Source organism: Bos indicus x Bos taurus, chromosome 12, assembly GCF_003369695.1.
Source record: "Bos indicus x Bos taurus breed Angus x Brahman F1 hybrid chromosome 12, Bos_hybrid_MaternalHap_v2.0, whole genome shotgun sequence".
Classification (NCBI taxonomy): domain Eukaryota; kingdom Metazoa; phylum Chordata; class Mammalia; order Artiodactyla; family Bovidae; genus Bos; species Bos indicus x Bos taurus.
The window spans coordinates 33,605,027-33,619,339 of record NC_040087.1 but is presented as its reverse complement, the minus strand read 5'-3'; the positions used below and the strand labels follow the sequence as shown (position 1 = coordinate 33,619,339).

Below are 14,313 nucleotides of genomic sequence, written 5' to 3'. Positions count from 1 at the left end.
TTGGTACTGCTGTTCCATGTATTCTTTGTCCTGAAAATTGTGGTTTGAGGCTTTCTTAGAGGACTTAGAATTGCCAGGGTAGGTCCAAAGGTCGGGAAAGTCTCTCCTCTACATTTTGATAAAGTGTATATGGATGGCTAAGGGGGAAGGCACCTTGGCATATTTAATTAACACAAAAGTGACTGCCAACTTGAAGTTTTCTGTTGATTTCAGTTATTTGTGTAAGGTTTCTCTCTTGGCCTGGATCATTCAACTTGTGTCTATAATAGGGCCACTTAGCTGTCAGCTAAATTATTTTCCTGTAAAATTCCATGTTAGAAATTTAGGGCCCTAAGACATTTGCTGTTTTCATGGGTTATATATTCTTTCAGCTAGAGAATTATCCCCATTTTTTACATTTGTTTTTGTGACTTAACTTCTGATATGAATATTTTCTTCCCTAAACATAAGGCTTTGGCAGCTCAAGTACATCTGGGTTTAACTTCAGCAATCCTGGCATCACGGCATCAGCGGGTTTGACATTTGGGGTGTCCAATCCTGCCTCTGCAGGCTTTGGGACAGGAGGACAACTCCTTCAGTTGAAGAAACCTCCAGCTGGAAACAAAAGAGGAAAAAGATAAACCTATGGGTTGATGTGCTGAGAGAACCCATAGCAGCATCATTCATTCTCTGAGTCTATTTTTCTAAAGTTGATGCAGTAAATAAATTGCATCCCAGGAGATTTATAAAGTTTTGATATTTTTCCTTACTTCTGGAATTTTGAACTCTGTTCTTGTTTGCCATGCTAAACAACTTTTCTCTTGTGAATTTGAAACCTAGTTGTATATCTTTCGTTATTTTGATTCTCAGTGTAAGAAATATTCTTATTACATCACTGATTGGTAAAACCTACTACTATTTAACCTAGTGTTTTCGCAATGTTTTTGTTGATAAGGTTTACATTATGTGAATATATGCACATTTGTTTCTTATATGGATGTTATGAACTCTAGGGCCTATATTAGAATCTGTGTTCCTTGACAAAAGGCCTTTTGAACTACACTGCAGGGCATCTTGTGAATATGTATGTAAAATATATACAGGAAAATACACACAACCGTGTGTGCATATGAAATATATATTTACAGACCTACAACTTTTGCCTCAGACTGTTCCCCTTTTCTAAGGGTGTTCCATTTTTCACCTTTTATGCTTCAAATCCTCAGTGCTTGTAGAATGAGGAGCTAGAGGTACCAGGTCTTATAGTTACTTGCTTCAAGACTTAGTGAAATGGTTACTGGTGTAAATATTGGCCAACTCAACAGCATTGCCCCCAGTCTTCCCCATTTTTGTTTCCACCTTAATCTCAGCAGCTCCTCCTGTCGAAGGCTGCTGTGAGACTGAGCAGACATATCTGTCAACAACTTAACTCCCCTATGTATTCTTATATCTAAGATGAACCTTCAGGAGCACGTTTGAATTCCAGACTGGTGTCTGGGGGCAAAGAGCTTTGGAGCCAAATTGATTCTATGCAGGTGTAGGATGCACTATTATTTTAGTGGAAACTTTTCTAGCTATTCCAATAAAGAGTTCTTTCTTACAGGGCTATTGATATTGACACCAAATGGAGTGGCTTATCAGCCTCTTTTATGTCTTAAGTAAGTGCGTAATTGGAAATAGAGAAACGGTATATTTTAAGGAAAAAAGTATTCTCTGTAGCAACAGTAAACTATCCCCTGTTTTAACAGTGAACAGAAAGCTCCAGATAATAACACAGAAACATGTCAGGTTGCATCTGTGTATCATTAGTATTAGTGATAGAGAGTGGGTGAAAAAGAGAGCCCTTGGAAAGAGAACTGCCTTAGCCATGATTTCAGACAGAAACCGTTATGTAGACCTATTTATCTTTCAAGTACAGTTTTCAGGTGAGATGCTGAACATGGAATTTCATTGAAAATAGTTTAATTTTTTATATAGAAGGTTTTGTACATAATGTGCATCAAGTGAATATTTTCAGAATCATTTTCACCAAGGCACCTTTTTTTCTAAAATAGGTATTACATACAATATATATACATATATATATATTTTAGTATAATGTTAGTTGGGTTTGACAAAAGTGTTATCAAGTCTGTTTTATTTATCTGCATATATCAATGATTGGCTTTTGGAGTTGAAGTTTTTGCACCTTGATGCATTAAAATAAGGAAAATGCTTTGTTTCTGGGCACTGAAGTTGTTTTTATTTTTTGCATACTTCTCTAATACTGCAGTCCCCAGATCCAAGTTTTGGGGAAGGGTAGGAAAACATGTGTTTAATTAAATACACAATTACAGCAAGCTTTTTTTTTAAAAAGGACATTACATTGTGCTGCAAAAAATCTGGATATTTATATTTCTTGGATTTTTTCCTTTGTATTTTACATTTTAATATGTTGACCATTGGGACTTTGTAATGAATCTGTTTGTGACAGGAGTTTAAATGTGTCGTCCCCGTGTTCACTGTGTCCCTACTCTGTCCAGAGCCTGTCATGATGTAAACAATAAACTTTACTGTGTCAGCTGCTTTGAATCTTTATAGGCGTCAGTAGTCGTTCTTAATACATAATTTCCTTATTATTCCTTATTATTTCCTCTTTGATTCTCTGGTTGGTTTTTAGTGTTTTGTTTTCACTGGTTTATACATCTTGCTTTTTTAAAAAACAAAAAAGGCTGAGTACAAGATAGCAAGTACTTCATCACTCGCTTTTGTGTTTGCAAAATTATAAAAACATTTAAAATTATAAACAAAAATACTGAGTGAAAAGTGAAAGTTGCCTTCAACTCCTGGGCCCCAATCTGACTCTCTTCCGCACAGTGTCCACTCTTTGTAGTTTGGTGTGTATCCTTTCAGACCCTTTAAAGAATGCCTTTCACTTGTATACAGATGTTCGTTCTCTTTCTCTCATTTTCTCACATTTTATTCTCTTAGATCCTTTTCCTTTTTTTTTTTTAACAAGTGGCTTAAAGGTCTGTGTATTCCATGACTTGCCTGTCTCTCCTTGAATGGTGAATCAGGGACATCTCTGCACGTCAGTCCGTGGAGACTGACTCTTTGCTGACTGACCATGGCACAGACGCCGGGTCATCCGCTCTAGCTGCTCCCTGTTCTTCCCAGTATTTCACTTTTACAGAAAGAGCTGCAGTGAATATCCTTAAACGTGACAGTTGGTGCTCATGTTTAATGCTTCTTTGGGATCGATTCTAGAAGAGGAATTGCTAAAAGAAGCATAGAATGTATGTTTTAATGTCAGACTGCCTTCCATAAATGCTGTATAAACAGATACTCCTGCTCTGTGAGTACCCACTTCCTGTCTGCAGCCCTAGATAACCATCAGTCTTTTAAGTCCCTGTGAGCTGGAGCTTTTTAGCATAAATGTTTTTATTAATAAATTATTAATTTTAATAATTATCAATAATTCCCAATTATTAATGTAATTGCATATTAATATCCTGTGTCCATTTTATACCAGATGACTTGGGAGTTTTTTCCTTAATGATGTCCGTAGGTAACATAATCTAACATTTTTCTTTGGAGACAAATGACTCCTAGCTGACTTTCTGGGAGTCATCTCGGCTTCAGACCCCTGCCTGGAACCTGTGTGGTCTCTGGCAAGTTTCTCTCTTAGACCTCAGCTTTGGCACCTGCCAGGTGAGGACAGTACAGACGTGTGGTCGTATGAGGGTTGTGTCTACATGAGGCACCTGGGTGCAGCCCCTGCCCCTGTAGAGCCTTGTGTTGGGTGACGGCTCTAGGACTTTTAGAATGTATCTATTTCGTCAAGGTCAATTTTTTCTCAGGAAAAATACTTTCGGGATTTTTTTATTAGGTTTATACAAATAAAGTCTGTACCTGGGGAGAATCAGTGTCTTTCTGTGTACAGCCTGGTATGTGCATTTGTTAGGTCTTTTCTTTCAGCAAGGTTTTACAGTGTGTGTTAGCTCCCTGATAGTTTCCCCTAACAGCTTCTTAATTCTATTTCTCATTGAGGGTCTTCATCCTACAGTCAGTACAAGGTCATTCACATTATTACAGATGCAGATTAACTGTTCTTTTGTGATAATATAGTATGCCCAAGTTAATGTACTACTAATCTCAAATAGGGGCTTCCCAGGTGGCTCAGTTGGAGAGAATCTGCCAGTGCAGGAGACGTGGGTCCAATCTCTGGGTCAAGAAGATCCACTGGAGAAGATGGCAATCCACTCCAGTATTCTTGCCTGGGAATCCCCATAGACAGAGGAGCCTGGTGAGCTACAGTCCAGGGGGTTGCAAGAGTCAGACACAACTTAGCAAATAATCAACAATCTTAAGTAGTGTCTTTGCAGCAAGAGAATCTGAATGGTGCCTTCAGAAATTTTGCAGTGGGGTTATTTCTGTGTGGGACATATTCGAGTTGGAACAGTTTATCAGAAGATAGGCAGCATCACCTTCTATGAGCCTTGCTGCAGCCTCACTGTGGATGAGCCTGGCTGCAGTGTGCCTACTGGAGCACACACCACAAGGTGTTACTCGGTAACATTACTGCGTAACGTGGGCCAGTGTCCTGGAAGCACCAGGGAGTGCAAATCGGAATCTCACTCACAGTCGTGTCTTACTTGTATGTAGTCTGTTACGGGCAGCGCACTCAGAACTTTATATACTCAACCTTGTATGGCCTCGTTATTTCTCTCAAAAGCAGAAATCTTCCGTGTCTAGATGAAGGAACAGGGTTAGATTAAGCAGCTTCCACGAGGTCACATGGCTGTTTAAGTCCTGGAGCTGGGGATTTTCTGTGATACAGGATTTTCATGTCCATCCTTTCCATAACACTAAAGGTCATGTGATGATTTTTACGGTGGAGTTACACACCTGCAGTAGACTAGATCATGGCAGGTGAGGTGAGAACAAAGGTCTCTGGGCTTGAGGGAGCGTAATCATGTGTGGGGTCTAAGGAGTGTGATGAAGACATGGGAGTGCTTCACAGCCTGACCTGTACTCCCAACCCACCCCTTGGACACCCTTGCACACCACAGCCCTTCTAGGACACCATGTCCCTTCCACCACTCCACTTGTGCACCAGCCATTTCTGTGATAGTGAAAGTCACTCAGTCACGTTCAACGACTCTTTGCGACCCCATGGACTATACAGTCCATGGAATTCTCCAGGCCAGAATACTGTAGTGGGTAGACTTTGTCCCTTCTCCAGAGGATCTTCCCAACCCAGGGATCGAACCCAGGTCTCCCACATGGTGTGGAGTAAATGTTGGCCTTTAAGTGCCATCTTTTCTCACCCTGAACACACACCTCCAGTCCACGTAGACTTTGGGTCTCAGGGTGCAGGCCTCCTTACATGGTTTCCTTGATGGGTCTGTTTGTCTCCCACTTTAGATTGAGTAATCCCAGAACAGGAACCCTGTCTTCTATTGTTTCGGTTTGGTGTTGTATCATCAATACTTACCATCTAATTGAATTTCATAAATAACTTCTGAATTAAGTAATTAGTGCAGTGGGGAAAGGTTAGTTAATTTGGTGACCCACTGCCAACCTTTCTCTGGACTTTGGAACCATGCTGCTGGTGTAGAATTTTGCTCCACCACTTAGTAGGTGTGCGACCTTGGTGAGGTTTAACATCTTTGTGTCTCTTTAGTAAAACAGTGAGCACTACTGATGTTCCAGGTTGTGCAGACTAAAATGAGTTAACTTAGGTAAGATGAAAGCTAAGCATGTAATAAGTAGTATCTACATGTGTCCTAGTACAGTCTAAACTATTTTTTCTTTTTCTCTCAGGCAACAAATCACAGGTTTTAACTGGATTTCGAAAACCCAGTATGACAGAAGTCAATGAGCTAGGAAGAAAAATCCAGTTCTGAGCAGGCACTGAGTCAGCACATGTCTACTTTGCAAGAAACTTCCAATTGTCATCTTGGGAATCTCATTTGTCATAGAGTGAGTTTGGTCAAGATTTTTAGAATTTAGGAAAGAAAGCTCACCCCTGTTATTTAAGGACAACCTAATGGATTGTATACCAGATCCTAGGAGTGTTTAAAGCAATTGCAAGCAGCCTGCTAATGCAGTGTATGCAAGGAGTAGAGGAAAATTCACAGATGAAACAGGGAAAGCTGATCCAAAAGGCAACTGGCCAAGTAGAGTGAATAAAATGTTTGTAACTTTAATTACGCAACTCATACTATTTTTAAAAAAGAGCTTCATGGAGGTATAATTTACATACCATAAAGTGAATGAAGGGTGCATTTCAGTGGTTTTTAGTGTATGGACAAAGTTGGGCAATATCACAGTCTAATGTCAGAACACAGGGGTGTGTGTGCTCAGTTGCTCAGTCGTGTCACAGTCTCAGTGACCCCATGGACTGTAGCCCACCAGGCTCCTCTGTCCATGGAATTTCCCAGGCAAGAATCCTGGAGTGGGTTGTTGCCATTTCCTACTCCAGGGTGTCTTTCTGATGCAGGGAAGTCCTGGGGTCTTTACTGCACCTGAACATTTTTGCCACCCCAAAGAGAATCCCCATATACATTACAGTCACTTACCATCACCACCACCCCAAGTACTCAGGACTGTTCATCTACTCTCTGTTTCTACATAATTTGCCTATTCTGGCCATTTCATATAAACATGACTAGCTTCTTTCACTTAGCACAATGTTCCCTGGGGCCATCCATGCTGTGGAAGACATCACTACTTTACTCCTTTTTGTTGCTGAATAATATTCCATTGTGTGGATATAATCTATAATCACGTGTATAATTTTTAAAATCAAACGTGATTAAATCTGAAGGACAGAAAAAAACTGAAAAAAATATGAATAGAGTTTTAGGAACCTGTGGTATAATGTTTAAAAATCCAACCTCCGTGTGAAAAGACTCCCAGAAGGGGAAGAGATAAATGATGGAGCAGAGACTACACTGAAATAAATAACAGCCAGACACTTTCTAAACTGGATGAAATACATGCCTTTACAGACTCAAAAGGCTCACCGAACTCCGAGCAAAACAAATTCAAAGACACTCTGCCAGATACAGTCAAACTCCATGAGACCCAAAATAGAGAAAAAAGGGGACTTCGCTGGTGGTCCAGTGGTTAGGACTCTTAAGCGTCCACTGCAGGATTCAATCCCTGGTTGGGGGACTAAGATACCATGTCATGCATGGCAAAAAAAGAAAAAATTAAAGTTAGTATAGGAAAGTAATAATTAGAATAATGATGAATTTCTCCTGAGAAACCATGGAAATGTCTGTAGAGCACTGAAGGGAAATGGATACAGATGTATGCTTATGATGACTCAGAGGCCAAGGGTGTTGGGGGAGACTGGGGAAGGTTTCCAGTTACTTGATCATGGCCAAGTTTATAGCTGTGCTTTCCAACACACTAGCTTCTAGCCTTGGGTGTCTACTTAAATGTAAATTAACTGAAAGTTAAAGTGAAGATGCGGTTCTTGAGCCAAGCTAGCCACGTGTGAAAGGCGCAAGTGACAAATGACCACCACACTGCACTGCATAGATCCATGACATTTCCATCATCACAGTCCTGCTGGACAGTGCTGAGCGCATGCCTACGGGAGTGGGTGCTGACAGAGACTCTGTGGAGGAAGGGAAGTTAAGGAACCCTGAGGCCAGGGTGCTGTGAGGACTATATACACAGATACTGGAGTCACCCAGAATCTCCCAGGAGTAGCATTGGAGAGAGTGGGAGTCAGGAGCTAAAGTCTTCCAGGAAGGAGAGAGGAGGAATGACCCAGGGTAGCCAGTGGTGCAGCCTGATGGCCTGAACTTTGGAGCACAGGGATTTTTTGAAAGCACGAGGAAGGTTGGCCCAGAAGCAGCCTCCAGCAGATACCTGTCTCCCTGCCAGGTGTAGGGGATATGAGAGCAGGCTGCCAGAAGCAGCGCCCTGGGACAGAGGTGGGTTTCCGTCAAAACGAGAAGACAAGAGAGTCCAGTTCTGGGGCTGTAAGGGGCTTCGCTGAGAAGTGACCTCCACTGCAGACACAGAATTCAAGAACTGGGGAAGGGTGGGTGATGAGATTAGGGGTCAATGTGCAAGGGTGTAACATGTTTAATTGTGAAGGCTGAGGGGTGGGTGGGGAGTGCTGGGGTAGCATGTTGTTCAGTCGCTCAGTCGTGTCCCTCTTTGTGACCCTACAGACCACAGCATGGACTCTGCGACTCTATGGACTGCACACACGACAGGCTTCCCTGTCCTTCACTACCTCCCAGAGTTTGCTCAAACTCATGTCTATTGAGTCAGTGGTACCATCCAACCATCTTATCCTCTGTCATCCCCATTTTTGTCAGTCTTTCCCAGCATCAGGGTCTTTTCTAGTGAGTCGGCTCTTCACTTCAGGTAGCCAAAGTATTGGAGCTTCAGCTTCAGCAGTAGTCCTTTCAATGTATATTCAGGATTGATTTCCTTTAGCATTGGCTGTCCTTTAGCATTCCTTGCTGTCCAAAGGACTCTCAAGAGTCTTCTCCAGCACCACAACTCGAAGGCATCAGTTCTTCAGTTCTCAGCCTTCTTTATGGTCCAGCTCTCTCACCCATACATGATTACTGGCAAAACCACAGTTTTGACTATATGGATCTTTGTCAGCCAAGTGATGTCTCTGATTTTAATACACTATCTAGGTTTGTCATAGCTTTTCTGAATCAAGCATCTTTTAATTTCATGGCAGTCACCATTTGCAGTGATTTTTTTCCCCATCTATTGGCCATGAAGTGATGGGACTGGACGCCATGTTCTTAGTTTTTTGAATGTTGAGTTGTAAACCAGCTTTTTCACTCTCTTTCACCTTCATCAAGAGTCTCTTTTTTCTCTTCCCTTTTTGCCATTAAGGTGGTATCATCTGCATATCTAAAGTTTATTGATACTTCTCCCAGCAATCTTGATTCCAGCTTGTGATTCATCCAGCCTGGCATTTTGTATGATGTACTCTTCTTATTTTCAAACACACATGCATGTTTCCCAGGTGGCACTAGTGGTAAAGAATCTGCCTGCCAGTTCAGGAGATGCAAGAGACATGGGTTTGATCCCTGGGTCGGGAAGATCCCCTGGAGGAGGACACGGCAACCCACTCCAGTATTCTTGCTGGAGAATCCCACTGACAGAGGAGCCTCGTGGGCTACAGGCCATGGGGTCGCACAGAGTTGGACATGACTGAGCATATACTTCCCTAAACGTCTCATTTAGCTTGTTTTTGAGTGTTATAAAAATGCTACCTTGTATGTAGCCTGCAAATTGCTTATTTTCTCTCAACATTATATTTTGAGGTTTACCCATGTCATATCTAGGTATATCTAGGTTCGTGAATTTTCACAATGGTGTAACATACATTGTGTAAAGCACACTGTTTCTGTCTCCTGAGGGTGGAGCTTTGTTGTTCTACACTGTTTTTTATGATGAACCCATGAACATTACCAAGTGAGTTCCCTGATACACTGTGTAAGAGGGTCTCCAAGGCAGTGACCTACTAACTGATTGTGACCGTGGCTCACAATTAGTAAGCCATGAAGACAAATTAACAGAATGCAACCAGCATCTGTAGATTTCAACCAGACCTGATATGTTTCAGTAAGCCCCGGAATGAAGAACAGACTGTACAGAGGAGGGGCCTGGTTGAACATTGGGGAATCCTCAGAAAAGCCATACCGTGGACCAGGGAACATAGCCTCACAAACGTTATCATGGCAAAGCTGAGAAGACTCTAGGACCTCAAACACCAGGCTGCTGAAACTGTTGGATCAAAGTTGATATTTACCAAGAGAATGAATGTGTGCTTTGAACACAATTATTTAAGCATTCTAGCAGAGAGGGTGATCAACCACAAATAGAAGTGGAGAGAGAGGCACGTGGATTCAGCTGGAGCATCTGTCTGCTCTGCCCAAAACAAGTCATTTGGAAAAAAGTATAAGCTTGAGACAAAAAGATGAGTGCACGTCCTTCTACTCCACCATTCATCTTGTCTCAAGGCTATGGTTTTTCCAGTGGTCACGTATGGATGTGAGAGTTGGACTATAAAGAAAGCTGAGCACCGAAGAATTGATGCTTTTGAACTATGGTGTTGGAGAAGACTCTTGAGAGTCCCTTGGACTGTGAGGAGAGCCAACCAGTCCATCCTAAAGGAAACCAGTCCTGAATATTCATTGGATGGACTGATGCTGAAGCTGAAGCTCCAATTCTTTGGCCACCTGATACAAAGAACTGACTCATTGGAAAAGACCCTGATGCTGGAAAAGATTGAAGGTGGGAATGCCGGGGACCAGCCCCGGCTGATCCAGGGTATTCGAAGTGGGGACGGCGTCGGCGAGGATCAGGAAACAATTGCTTAATTAAATGTTAATTAAGGATATAAAGAGTAATAGAATGAGGATAGCTCAGTGAGGAAATTCAGTGGAGAAAAGAGGCTGAAATAAGGATAGCTCAGTGAGGAAATTCAGTGGAGAAAAGAGGCTGAATAATTCAGCCAGAAGGTAAGAGAAAGAACGACATGGGGAGACCAAGTTTCGGTGAACAAGGCCCGCACTTTATTTTCCAAAGTAGTTTTTATACCTTAAGTTATGCATAGAGGATAAGGGGGGAAGGGGTAGAGTCATGCAGCAAGCCAGGCTTTCTTCCTGCAAACTTATCATATGCAAAAGCTTAGGTGATTTGCATCATCTTCTGGCCCAGAGGCCTTTTTCTCTAAAGGTGATTATTCTAAAGTCAGGCGCCAGCCTCCAAAAAGCATTAGATAAAGTTGCATTCCTACAGAGCAAAGGTGTGGTGGGCTATAACAAGAAAAAGAATTAATTCAAGGGTCCCAGGTTACAAACATTAAAGCTACTATTTACACCAATTATATTAATCAATACACTGCCAGGGACACAGCAGGTAAGGGATATGGAGACTTAGCAGCAAACATTGGCCCAACAAGTGAAAATCCCTTCACCAATACAATTTCTAATCAATCTTTTAACTGCTCAAAGGAATCTGTATTTAGACAGTTTAGAACATCTCATGCCTCTCACAGTTTGGAGGCTCTGAGCAATCACATGTGGCCGGAAAAACCTATTCAGGCAGGCTAGAGGACTTCCAAGGGAGTTTGTAGGTTGAAACACTGTCACACCCAGGAATTATTAACTGGAGCTGTAAGCTAACTCTTTTTTCAGAGAGGTAGTGGGGGACAGCCCCCCGTAAAGTCAGAGGTGTAGGTGAAAGCACAAAGCAGAAAGTAGGCAGACTCTGGTTTGGGGGGTAGATTGCTCGAGAATTTCCAGGGAGACTCCTGAGGCTTGATCCCGCCTTTGCGTATGCCAAGCCTCCTTCCTCATGACCTTTGCCAGGGGCGGAGCTCGCTCCCCGCATGGGAAGAGAAGGGGACAAGAGGATGAGATGGTTGGATGGCATCACCAACTCAATGGACATAAGTTTGAGTAAACTCCAGGAGTTGGTGATGGACAATAAGGCCTGGAATGCTGCAGTCCATGGGGTCCCAAAGAGTTGGACATGACTGAGGACTGAACTGAACTGAATGGAAACACTTGTGGACAGGTTTTTGTGTGATTGGAGGTTTTCATTTTTCTTGGTAGATTCCTAGGAGTAAAATTGCTGGGTCATATGGTAAGTTTATGTTTAACTTTTTAAGAAACTGCTAAAATGTTTTCCAAAATTATTGTATTGTTTTACATTCTCACCAGCAACATATGAGGATTTTAATTTCTATCCACATCCTCACCAACACTTGTTATTGTCTGTCTTTTTTTATTTCAGCCATTGGGGTTTTAATTTGCATTTCTCTAATGACTAACAATGTGTAGAATTTTAAAATGTGATTCTGAGCTTTTGTATATCTTCTATTCAAACCTGTTTCATATTTTTAACTTGGGTCATTTGTCTTATTGAACTGTTTTGTGTAAGTCCTTTGCCAGATATATGATTTGCAAATCCTTTATAATGGTGTTTTTTGAAGTGCAAACATTTTTTATCTCAAGGAAGTCAAACTCTTTCCTCTTTATGGACTATGTTTTTGGTATCCTGTCTAAGAATGCTTTACTTAATCCAAAGTCACGAAGACTTTGTTTTCTTCTAGAAGTTTTATGGTTTTAGTTTTTATATTCAGCTCTATGATCTATTATGAGTTAATTTTTTTAGGTGGTGAGATGTAAGGGTTTAAATTCACCTTTGTGTATGTGGATATCCAATTGTTCCAGCATCCTTTGTGAAAACATGTTCTTTTGAGATGTGTGGAGTGAAAAGACATTTACCTTCTTTCTAGGTACTATATAGATGTGTCACAGTGTCCCTGAAGAGTTTGTACATCAGCTGGCATATCTGTAGTCATGTTCATACCTGGTTGTGTGCCTCTACTGATTGTCTCTAATTAAAATAACCCTCACAAAGTTAACAAGTCACTTTAAAAACTGGGTGAACATTGAGAATAATAACAGTCGCCCGTAATTACAAACTGGAAGCAAATTGGCAGTGTTTCTACAAGCTCTGCATTCATGGCCAGTTCACACTATGTCCACCCACATGCTCCCTTTCTCGCTGGTTGCTCCTGCTTTCTTTTGCATCTCCTCTTTCTTCAAGGTGGAGGGGAGAGGAAACTCTTAAGTTTTCCTGAGAGACAGCTGGGGAGGATGTAGTGAGTCAGGACTGCTTTTCCAGCTGTGATGGCTGGTCGGCCAGGCAGGGGAGGGCAACTTCCTTTCCCAACCTGTTTTCCAGATAATTCTGCCTTTGTCCAGGTCCACTCTCTGCTCAGCTGTTCCCTGGATGAGAGGTTGCCCTCTGGAGCACAGGCATCATGCTGTACTCTAGACCCCCCATCACTCGGGGAACAAACAGCACACCTGGAGCAGACCCAGCTTCAAGACGCTTCCCATCCCCATGAGCATGTGCGTATGCAGGTTACATCACACACCACACGTGCTTGTGTCCCCACCTGAGTGCCTGCCTTTCTCAGGGCCTTTGCTCACCTGCTCTGGTCACTCTCTGGGGTTTTTTCTGTCCGAGCTCAAACGGAGCAGTTCTGACTCTCAGGTCACTAGGGACAGGGCTGTGACCACAGTCAGCAACCCGGGAACTCAGAGCCCGTCCTGATGGACTATCCAGATGAAGGGCTGCTCTGTTCTCTGTTTAAGTAAAACACAGATGGTCAGATTGAATCTAAGGCAGTTTTCTCAGAATGGGACAGAGGCCATGCATATCAGAACCACCCAGAACCACCTTTTACAAGCATTGTAAAAAGGTAGATACCCTTGGGACTACTAGCCACGACTTACTGAAACTGGTTGGGGGAGGGGGATGTGTAGGTCCTCAGCTCCTGGGTTTAGTAAGAGATGCTTTTCTTTGCAGAAGCTTAACACCTACTGGTCCAGGGGATGTCACAGAAGGACATGTAGAACTGACCACAGTCGACTGCTGTTGAATACAAATGTGGCTCTTGATCCTTTGTACAAAATGGACTGTATTATGTTTGTAGTCATTGCATTTCAGAGTTTAAAGAGACTTAACTGCTCATCTAAATAAGGCCAATGGATATGCAGTGGCTTGCCTGAAAAACCCATTTTTCTTTATTCCACTGTCTCCTCAGTGGCACATCTGTAAAATTGCTCAAATGGGATGACAGACCTTTCACCCAAAGGTAGAATGCAACTAACTCATAGAAAGAATTGTGAAAGGGAAACGGGGAAAAAGAATTATGTATTAGTTATCTTTCTTTTTTTTTTTTTAGATTTATTTTATTTTTAAACTTTACAAAATTGTATTAGTTTTGCCAAATATCGAAGTGAATCCACCACAGGTATACATGTGTTCCCCATCCTGAACCCTCCTCCCTCCTCCCTCCCCATACCATCCCTCTGGGTCTTCCCAGTGCACCAGCCCCAAGCATCTTTCAAATTCATCTAAACATGAAAGGTTAACTTCCTCTGGTGATGGAGAATATTCTGAGATAAGCAGAAAATGCTGACATAAACATGAGTCTGTGAAACTTGTTTTACTCGACCTTGTAACTGAGTTTAAATTGTGAAATCAGATCTTAGTAGAAATCACATATTTAAAAGCCTTTACAAGTCTCTGAAATTTCCTATTGATGTTTGAAATTTATCTTAGGTAGAAGGCTACTGCTTGGCTACTGAGACACCGAGTCCTAAACTTCCTCTAAGAAAAGGAAATAATCGAGAAAGTGAGGAACTGTGTCATCCTTAAAGTTAGGAAGAAGTTACCTTACTTATGGAGAATTATATAAATGGCAGTAAGATTCTGGTGGGGAATTTGTAGTGGTTGGGCATTCTTTATGTCCAAGGTCTTAATAACTTCCCA

At 41.9% G+C, this 14,313-nt stretch overlaps 1 protein-coding gene across 1 annotated transcript in view; it reads left to right on the top strand.

The window, feature by feature from the left end:
• NUP58 (nucleoporin 58) overlaps positions 1 to 2,554 on the top strand; it is a 30,164-nt gene extending 27,610 nt beyond the window's left edge. Inside the window, exon 15 of the mRNA XM_027557560.1 lies at positions 451 to 2,554. Within this exon, the coding sequence (XP_027413361.1) occupies positions 451 to 620 (170 nt within the window). The 3' untranslated portion in view covers positions 621 to 2,554. The remainder of the gene's footprint in view (positions 1 to 450) is intronic.
• Positions 2,555 to 14,313: the final 11,759 nt, after the last annotated feature.